The sequence below is a fragment of the Anthonomus grandis genome, chromosome 2 (genome assembly GCF_022605725.1).
Source record: "Anthonomus grandis grandis chromosome 2, icAntGran1.3, whole genome shotgun sequence".
Classification (NCBI taxonomy): domain Eukaryota; kingdom Metazoa; phylum Arthropoda; class Insecta; order Coleoptera; family Curculionidae; genus Anthonomus; species Anthonomus grandis.
In genome coordinates this window covers 28,609,880-28,620,335 of record NC_065547.1, presented here as the reverse complement: position 1 = coordinate 28,620,335, position 10,456 = coordinate 28,609,880, and the positions used below count along the sequence as shown (strand labels likewise).

The window sequence follows — 10,456 nt, the reverse complement described above, 5'->3', positions numbered from 1 at the left end:
GTATTTTTATTGTTGATAACGCCCCTCAGCTGAAATCCAATGGTCAAAGTTACACCCTATACTACCCTCGGCCTTTTGTGGTAAGGCCCTTTGTACAGCCTAAGGCGACACAATACATTTGTCAAACAAACTAAGTCCTTGTCCTCGAGCTATCTGTCCCCCATCCCCGTACGCCGCGCATAATCAAGAAGACAGAAAGGCCTACTGGCCCTTTAATCAACGCAGCTGCGCAGGAAGTACTTTATTCTCCAACCTGTATCATTATTTCACCATGAAAAAAATTCAACGGCTATTATGGCATCCTCTCTGTAATTCGTGACAACAAATCACTGTTAATAGATTCTTTTAATCAGAGTTTAGTCAAGTTAATGCCTTTTCGGCTGTCAAAAATACTTGTTACTATACTCGTACGTTATATCTGTGCTGCTATTCAGAAAGTATTATTCTAATGATAACTGTATACAATAAAGTTTATAGTAAAAGCTGGAGTATCAAAAAAGGGTATTCTTGAAATAAAACTCCTGTCAATAAATGTCAAGGTATTTCTATTTAACAATGTATATTTTATAATCAACCTTTCCACAATCTACAATTAAGAACATTACAAGCCGAACCGCGTCATACGTAACGTAAGCCAGAACAAAGAAAAAGCTCCAAAACCGACCGCAAACAGAGTTTACTTCTGCGATCATATCAAAATTATTATTTTTTCGTTAGCGGTGGGTGTTGAAGTCGAAGAAAGAAACCGCGTCAAGTAAGGATCTAACAACTAAAATAATAATTTACTTAAAAACGTAGCAAATATACAATCTAAGTTACAATTAACTAAAGCTCCCTTACTTATCAAGGCTCTTTTAGAGCCCGTCGCGCTTCTTTTCTATTAAATAACTTTTGTACCTTATAAGACCAGATTTATCGTTAAAATAAACCTGCAAAATTAAACCAAAAACATATTGCACATTTTTAATTAAAAAAGAAAAACAAAAATAAAACAAAGTTTATAAATCTGGTCTGTGATCCGGCTCTCGCTTACGCACAACCACCGGTTCGAACGTGAAACGAAAAAAAGAGACTTAAAATATAATGTATAATATATTATTATGCAAAGTATAGCTCCGTATGTAAAATACCACATGTACAATAATATTTTAGTTAATATACACCTCTGTTCACTATGCAAATACGCTCTAACTTTAATCGATTTATGTATACTATGTACAGATTTGCCTATCTATATACACTGTGTTTTGGGTGAAGAAGGCTATTTCTTGTTGCTAGCCGAGACGCGACCCACGCGTTAATATTATAATTTAATGATTATTATAAAAAGTAGAAAAACAGCTTAATCACAGATTCTATCGAACACAGACTATCCCCGCCTCTCGCAGTAAATGAGAGAGAGAAAAAGTACGTTTTTCTGTCCGACTATTTACACGCACCAGTTTCCTTATTTCTCTTAGCATTTAATTCATTATAAAAATACAACAATGAAACAGAAAAACACTCTTGAATATTCGAAGGGAACCACCAAACGATTGCGACACACGAAAGTACCTTAAAAATATTTTTTATATGTGCAATATCCGAAACAAATTTTGTTTTGTTCAGTCGGTTACAGGCCATAAGATTTTTTGTGAATTATTTAACCCTTAATGTATAAATAAAATTAAACTACACAAAAAAATGTTAAAAGTTTGCAAAATATAATTTTAATGAAGTAATAAATAGAATTTTTGTTCTTGCAAGTTAAAGAAAATTTAACCGTCTCAAGAGTTCTTACAAATAGGTTTATTGAGACCATAATTTAAATATTATACATAATTTTTTTCTTACTACGATTGAAATTAGTTCAGAGTGGCACTAATAGTTTTAGCAAAGTTTAAAAAAAAGTTATAAACTGCTAAAAAAGACCTTAATTATTTATGTTTGCTGTGGTGTCCTACTTATCCCCTGTGGTTCGTGCAACAGATTTTTAAACAAAAATATAAATGTCTCATAGAGATCTTACACTTATCGGTTTGTTAAAAATTTGCAGAAAATATTGAACAAACAATTTTTCAATTCTATTACCTCTCCTTGCGGACACCTTTATCCGACGACTTTTTCGGAACCAAAGTGTAGCCTTTTTTTCCATGTAACAATCCAATACCGCACACTCTAATAAGTCTATTGGCATATTAGTGATATATATTGCACTACGAGCTAATGAGGAAATTACCATTTTTTGCCTTGTAAAAAAAACTTCTTAGTTTCCATGAAAAAATGGAGATTTTATTTAGGCAGGCTGAAAATGAACATTCATCAGTTCGAAAGCTCGCCGAAAAATTTAATATCGAAAAAACTGATGCCGCGAAAATCGTTAAGAATAAAAAAAAATCTCCTGCAGCGGGAGTCAAGTAATTAAAAGTATAATAAAAAGTAAAAAGAGTTTTTCAGACCGGATGGACTTCAAATTGTCAAAGTGTATTTCAATTGATTTTTCCATTACCGTAACCAAAATATTCCGATATCAGACACTAGCGAAGGCTCAAGAAATAGGAGAAAAATGAAAAGTTGCCAACAATGCAATGGTTGGCTGGGGAAATGTCGTAAGAGACATGCAATAACTTTCAAGTGTATATGCGGAGATTTGATCGAAAAATAATTCGGCAAACGGACATTATTATTTTTGGATAAACCAGCATCCCATCCTCGTGAAGTAAAGCTACAAAACATAAGATATCTTTTTATCTCCCATTACCACCTCAATGTGTGAAACTTTAGACCAGGGTATCATATCAAGTTACAAATTCTATTACCCAGGTTTAATTTTAAAGAATCTTTTATGAAAAATGGATGAAGTAAATCCGATTAAGAATTAACAAAGTCCATTAATGTTTTGAAGACATTTTACTACAACAAAACTGTTTAATATAAAGTTTTGCAGGCAACAATACAAAATTGTAATTTTTAAAAAAGCAGGTTTCAAGAAAATAAAGTTGATTGTACATTATTCATGCTACATTAGATTTTTTTATCTACAATAGTTCAAATAAAAAAGTGGTGCAGAAAAATAAACGTGGCACAAAAAAATTAAGAGTTATGTTGCAACAACAGAAGAAATAAATTCAAACATTTACGACGCGATTGGTAATATGCCTGAACATGCACCTCTGATAGAAGAGAAAGAAGACGATGTCAAGCTTCATGTAGTTCAAAGCACCCACACAATAACTACACAAAGTAAATAACGATTTAAAAAAAAACAAGACTACATTGCATTTTAACATTTTAAAAATGTAGAATACCGTTTTCAACCCCGTCTAATTACTAAAGCAAAAAAATCGAAATATGCGTGAATTATTTAAGAATTTGTAAATAAACACATTGATATATGTCTTATGTGTATTCGCTGATACTTATTCTAATAAATATTTATGTTTGTACATATATATTAAAATTTTGTAGTTTTTTCATTCTTTTAAGAGGACAAATAGAGGAAAGCCGCAAGTGTCCTCTTATGAGAGATTATACTGTATGTCTATTCTGTGCATTGAGACCATAATTTAAATAAAACTAAAATATTCTAGGTAGTATACTAGTTTCTTTTTTAATAAATCTTTGGATTTCATAAAAGCTTGAAAAGCACATTAAATTAGTTTAGAGCGGCAATAATAAAAACATATAATAAATTGCTTAGAAAGAGTTTTTAATTATTCAATTTTTGTAAATGTTCATAGCCATTCTTACTTGCTAAGAAATCGATTTATTCTGAAATATCTGTATAACAATGTTTTGATTATCTTTTACAAGTATTACTCTCTCAACCCTCATATTAAATTTGTTATTATCATTTGAATTTCTTAAACATGTTACATCAGATGCAGAGTTAGATTAGATTTAGGGTTGTAGACTTTGCAGTTTTTCACTGCTAATTTTATTGAAGTTAACAATAATCATACTGGAGACCTTGGATATTTGATGTGGACTTGTAGCAAGCAAAGTAGGTTTCACCAAAAGAAAAACTATTTTAGATATTAAGCAAGTACATATATACCTTTGGATATATAAAAGATGTTTAATTTAATATCGCTATTGAGCCATTTTAACATTTCTGCCAGATAATTGGAGTATTAAAAGATTTGATTTCATGAAATATTTTTCTGACTTTTCATCTTTCAACTGAGAATTTGGCATTTAAATAATACATACTTATCACGTTAGAAGACGAATGTAATTTAAAATACTTCACTAATATGCCGCATGTATACCCGACTGTCATACTGACGTCTTAAGTCAGAACCGCGTATCTACATTTTTTCTTAAACTGAGTTATCAGCAAAAATGAATTAGCACAACAAGAACCAACAAAGATTAGTTTATATATAGATAGCACAACAAAGATTTTTTAAAAAGTTTTAACTAGACAACAACAAAACTCGCCGGAGTCGAAGCATATTTATTTAGATACGCACATGCGTTAGTTTATCGTGATTTTATATTAGTAAAATTTGTTTTTTCTTTGAGGGTTTTAGAGATATTTTACTGAATGATCTTCGTACATTTTAATCGTCAAAAATGTGATAATATAAGTATGATGTAATATTGTGTTTTTTAATTTGTGTTTACATGTGTTTTTTTAATGTTTAGAAATGAATATTTCGGAGAGATCTAAGCTTATTGTCGCATTGGCAAGAAAATGTCTTTCACAAGGAAAGGAGAACCTGGAAGTACAGAAAACTTAAAAAGCAGTAAAATCTAGTAAATGACGAATGTCAGGCATGGTTTTTGCTATTATAGTACTACCAACATATGACGAATCAAACAACTACAACATAACTAGAGAAAATGTTAAAATCAACCACAAACTGACGGTAGGTGTATTCAAAGTCAAATGAATGTGTATTCAGAGTGTATTACTATTGCCTTACTTTAATTTAAAAATGTATCTGCCTTAATAAATATGTTGAAATATGATGAGCTAATATTGTACGGCAATATTCTGTATAAATTAATCTTGTGTTAATCAATATTTATAAAACTAACGTTTTAAAAAAATTATCAATACTAAAAGTAAATAAAGATAGAAATGGAATTAAAGAATTGATAAGAGCTGAGAGGTGAGTCCAAAGAATAGTATATATTTGTATAAAGAAAAATAAAAAAGAGCTTTATAAAAATGTGTACACTATACACTTTTAGAATTACAAACTCTTAAGATTTTTTAGACCTACAAATACTAAAGAAAAATAGTTTTTTTTACACAGCTTGGTCACGAGGAATGTGAACTGTGCGAAGAATTTAAACTTCACAATCTACAACACAATTCTAAATTTCTTAAACCGGACTACGAATATTGTGATGAGTAGAATATCCATATTCATCAGGCAAAACGATCAAGGGAATTATATCAACAAGACTTCTAAAAATCAGAGACAGATAATTCTTACTTTACGAGGCTAAGCTGAATAATAAAAAATAATTATAGGACGCAGGATTAAAATGTTTAAAAAGCCTATATTTTCCTAAAGTTCATTGCATATGAAGAAATTTTCAATCATCACCATTTGTTGTAGTTTGGCATCAAGCTGTGTCGGGTGGGTCCAAAGAAAACATAAGTTGTTTTTATTCCTTTTTCTTATTTAACAGATGGCATGTTAATGGCATGGCTTGCATAACTTAATAAATAAATGTAACCAACTTTATCTACCACTGACAACATTTTTATTTGTGGCCGGATTTTTCATCACAACCAAAGGTTAAAAAACGAATTCCCGTCCATATTTAGATGATATGTATTACCCAAATCATTTCTAGAAAAAGCTATTGTTAGAACTCCAGCTTTTGAATATGGCTTTAAAAGACAATAATAATAATATAATTCAAAGGAGTTGCACGAGCTAGGTTTCTTACAAAATTACCATCATTTACCAGCTTTTCAAATAGAACCAAGAGGTGTAACAAAAAAAAGGTACATATCTTAAAAAATTTAAGTTAAAACTCCAAAAATGCGTTTTTGCTTTTTGCAAAATCTACGATTTGATCTATTTTCGATAAATTTATCATTTTATAATTTTGCCATCTTTCTTAATCATTATTTTTTTTACCAAGAAAAAGGTTTATATTTTTTTTGTTAAAATAACAAGTTGTACTCTCTTATTTGAAATACTGAAACTCAATAGAGTAATAAACAATATTATAATTTGTAATTATGAAATGATACTGAAATAATGCCTTTTTTAGTAATTGGTCTTTTTTACTTTAATTTCATTACCCCAAATAAAAAGTTGATCAATTTCATTCAATTGAAGAAATACTTAATATAAAAAGCACATATTTGCTTATTTGTCCAAAAATTTCCTTAAGAATTTTTTTAGTTCAGAAAACATGACATATTAACCCTTTTTTTTTCATTTTATTTAAAAATAACTTTCCTGTAGATGCGTGGTTGTGACGTAGGGCACAGCAGTATTGTTCAAAATGTAATATACATTTATGCATTATTAAAGGTAGCAATTGTTTTGTAAAGTTTCATTCCAAATAAAAGTAATAAGCATTTATCTGTATTTGCGTAAATATCACGTTTCTCATAAAAATAATTTCGTATTTTTGTCCTTAAAAAAAAGTCACGGCCTAAAATCCAAAATATGGACATTTTTGACACTAAATATGACAAAAATAAAGTAATAAAGTTCAAAACAAACAAATATGGTTTGCTCCAAATCGAACCCAAATGGTTTGTCCTTTGGACGGGAGAATATATACTGAAAGGGTTAAAGCTTGAGTAGTTAAATTAACAAAATCTATGAACAAAAAATTAATAATAATTTGAAACGATCTTATGTATGTTTTTACTTCCTACACATGTCTCTGTAACTCGTAGAGTTAAGAATTAATTAAATAAAAATTAATGTATAACATCAGTATTAAAAATAAAAATCACTGGCTTTCTCGACCCTGATTTAGTAATTTTTAGGACCTGAAACCGACCTTAACGCCTAACGCTACTATCGATTTTAATTCACAAACCACAACAAATAACAACAAAAAAAAAACAACATAATCGTTACGAAGCCTTACATGTCTAATACGATAAATCGCGACTATCATGTTGTTATTATTCGAACTAGCAACGAGCCTTCACAGTTTACGCGTCTATCACAATCGTGTGTATATTTTTTGTTTTTTTGAAGATTTCGCAAAGGCGATCGACCTCATACCTTCGGGGGCGGAATACTTTAACGATTTTTTTCCATTTTGTAAATAAAAATAAAAATACAGCTGTCTTACTAGTTTGAACACGCATCAAGTAGTATACACTTTTTGTCAGTAGTTTAATTATATGAAGGCACATTAGTCAAGTTTTAGCTGTCGTATGAACCGAAATGCAACTCAATCATTTAGCGCGACGATTATAAAGTGATCCGCCCCCGATGAACAACAACAAAAACCCGGCTTACTCAAAATAGGGTTGGATGGTGGCGCGGAGGAGGGTCAAATTGCAATTAAAGGATGCCTCATATTACGGTAGTTAAGCGGGAACTGCATTGAAGTATTATAGGAAAACTTAAAAATAGGAAAATAATGAAAGTTTGGCAAGGTGGCATGGGTTTTCGTTGACACATGACTAAAATATTTTCACTTTAAGCATTCTTGGTTATAGCGGAAGTAAACAACTGAACTTGAACAACTTCGTTAATTCAAATCTAACAATCCTACATAGGACGCCACACAATGAACTGCGGCGATCGATTTCTTGCAAAGTAGGCATTGGTAATGGCAAATGTTTGAAGTTACATCTCTTACAATATACACATATTCTGTCAAGGATACAATTACTCATTTTTTAAGCCACGTAAAGACCGGTGCTCTGTATGCCTGAAGTAAATACAAGTATAGCCACTCTGCGACCATCTTTGTTGCAATATAGATGGACGATGAATAAAATTATCTTCACCATAATTTACATTTGGCACTTGTTTCTGGGTTGCGATTTCTAATAGAACTAGAAAAGCAAGGAAGGTGATGATGTGTTTAGAAGTGATTATACCACTTGTATGTTTAATATGTTCTCAATTTGCAAGAACCAAAATTAAGTTTTTTTTTAATTTCAGTAATAATTATTAATATGTTTATATCATAACCAGAGAGAAAAAAAAGGACAATTCATTAACACATTTTTTTTGTTCTGGAAAAAATTACACCCATCAAATATTAATTTACAATAGATATATCTCTTTTTCCACTTTTTCTTGATGTCTGTTAAAAAATTAGACTTATTTATATTCCTGTAGCATTTATACTTTAAACGCGGTAATCTCAAAACTAACTTGTTGGACTTAACGACTTTTGCCGAACGCCGACGTTACGCTGATCCCATAATTTAGCGTATTTCCACAGCTACAGCGAGAAAACCAGTAAAAAAGTTTTAGAATTTTTCTTGAAACCGGTAGACACAGATTGGTAGAGCGTGAAATATTAGAACATCGCCCTGTAGAAGAAGCGCTGAATTTCTCCAACAAATCGATAAAAATGTATGAAATTCGCTAGAAAATACTCCTTGAAGCACTGAAAACTGATATACGGTGTTATTCAGTGACGAAAGTAAAACTTTGCTTTTTGGTAGTGATGGGATAAATTAGGAATCAACTTTAAAATGCCCAGTCAGAAAAAGGTTTGAGCCAAAGTACCAGTTAATGGTACCAGTTAATAAACATGGAGGGGGTGAAATTACGGTACAGGGTTGTTTTTTTAGATCCGGGCAAGGTCCAATTGTTCGCATAGAGCAAATAATGGACCGACATGTTTATTCGGTTATCTTAAGATTATCTTTGGCAAGACAAGGACCTAAAACATGCTGCACAGTTGGTAAAAAATTAACTTCAAGAAAATAATGTGAATATTATGGAATGGGAACCTAATATTATGCCATAGTGACCTGATCTCAACCCAATATAAAGTCTCTGGGATCAAATAGGTAAGAGATATTAAGTCACATAAGTAAAAAACATGACAAGTTACTAAATTTTATGCAAAATAAATTTAGAGCTGTATTAAAATCAAAAGGTCTTGATATTATATGCTAAAATTTTATTTTTTTCTCATATGCTGTTGCATTGAAGATTAAACTTTTACGGAGTACTATAGGAGTGGCAACGTTGCATAAGTGAGAAAAAAAATTACCCTTAATTATTGCCAAAAATGTCCAAAGCCTACTTCTTAAGAAAATCAATCACATTATACATACACTACATTTAGGTTACTCATGGAATCTAAAAAATTAATAACATAGCCTTAGCCAGACATATTAAAACTGTCAAAATATTCAAGTTGTTTGTCACCCAATATTCCTGCCACGTCTCCAAACCTTCAATATATACCTCTTTATACGTTTCCTACAACCCACGATGGAGTTCTCGATAAGCCACCCATATAGTACGTAATAGTTGCCAATTTTTTTTAACGGCATCCTCGCCATCGCAACTTGTACCCACTCAATCGTCAGTATCCGTCGCCCAGGAACTGCTCCGGCGATCCTCCCCGGAAGAGGAGCATTCTTCGCTGGAGGAGGAGGATGACGCAGGGTCGTCCTCCTGCTCCACCTCTCCTTCGGCGGAAATGTAAGTGTGCAGGTACGACTGGTAAGCTGGTAGCAGTTGGAGGTAACGGTGATTGTGGTGGCCGGCCTCCGCGAACGGCCAGCCGGTACCGTGATGTCACTTTACCTCTTTTTTGCGTTTGCTTTCTACATCTGAAACAAGAAATAACATAATTAATTGCGGCTTTAACTTTACAGCTTGGGAATGTTCGAAGATTCACTCATTACGACTGCTTATTACAAAATATCATAATGGTTTAATGAGGGATGCCTCTTAGTTTTTTATAGGAAAGCAAACTATAAAAAAAATCTTTCAAATAAATTCTTAGTAACCTTGGATAACTTAGTCTTTTTACTCAGTCACATATAGACTTCACCCCGTCTAACTATCTATTATCACTATCTAACTATCACCTCATCTTTATACATCTATTGACGTCCAACGCAAAATGAAATAAAAAATCAGCTTTAAGAGCCAGACTTCTGTGGATAGGCAGAAAGTAAAGGAATTAGATCAGACAACCAAATGATCTAATGGTTCACACAGACACAGCATCCCATATTGGTCGATTCAAGTAAAATAAGAGACAAATGTGCTTCAGCTAGGAGAAGAATGTATAGAACAAATAAATTTTTAGCCCAAATCTGTTGTGAGAAGTTAGAGAAAATGCTGCCACCAACTACAAAGACAAGCGAAATATATCAGATATACCGACGGTATTTTCCCCACCACGGATTTTCTACGCGCTTGTGATTTTTCCACAGAATTTGAGGTCGTGTCTTTCGATTTATTGTTTAGCGAAGAAACTAAAACAATCCATAGGTTAATTAGCCATCTATACTCTATTTCAGAAGTGTGTAGAGCAATAAAACCTCATT

General features: G+C 31.9%; 1 protein-coding gene across 4 annotated transcripts in view; it reads right to left on the bottom strand.

Annotated features, from left to right (window-relative positions):
- Positions 1–528: 528 nt before the first annotated feature.
- Positions 529–10,456, bottom strand: part of LOC126750368 (uncharacterized) — a 90,371-nt gene continuing 80,443 nt past the window's right edge. For all 4 annotated transcript variants that reach the window (XM_050459966.1, XM_050459967.1, XM_050459965.1 and 1 more), the window contains exon 19: positions 529–9,730. In XM_050459966.1, the coding sequence (XP_050315923.1) occupies positions 9,696–9,730 (35 nt within the window). In that variant the 3' untranslated portion in view covers positions 529–9,695. The remainder of the gene's footprint in view (positions 9,731–10,456) is intronic.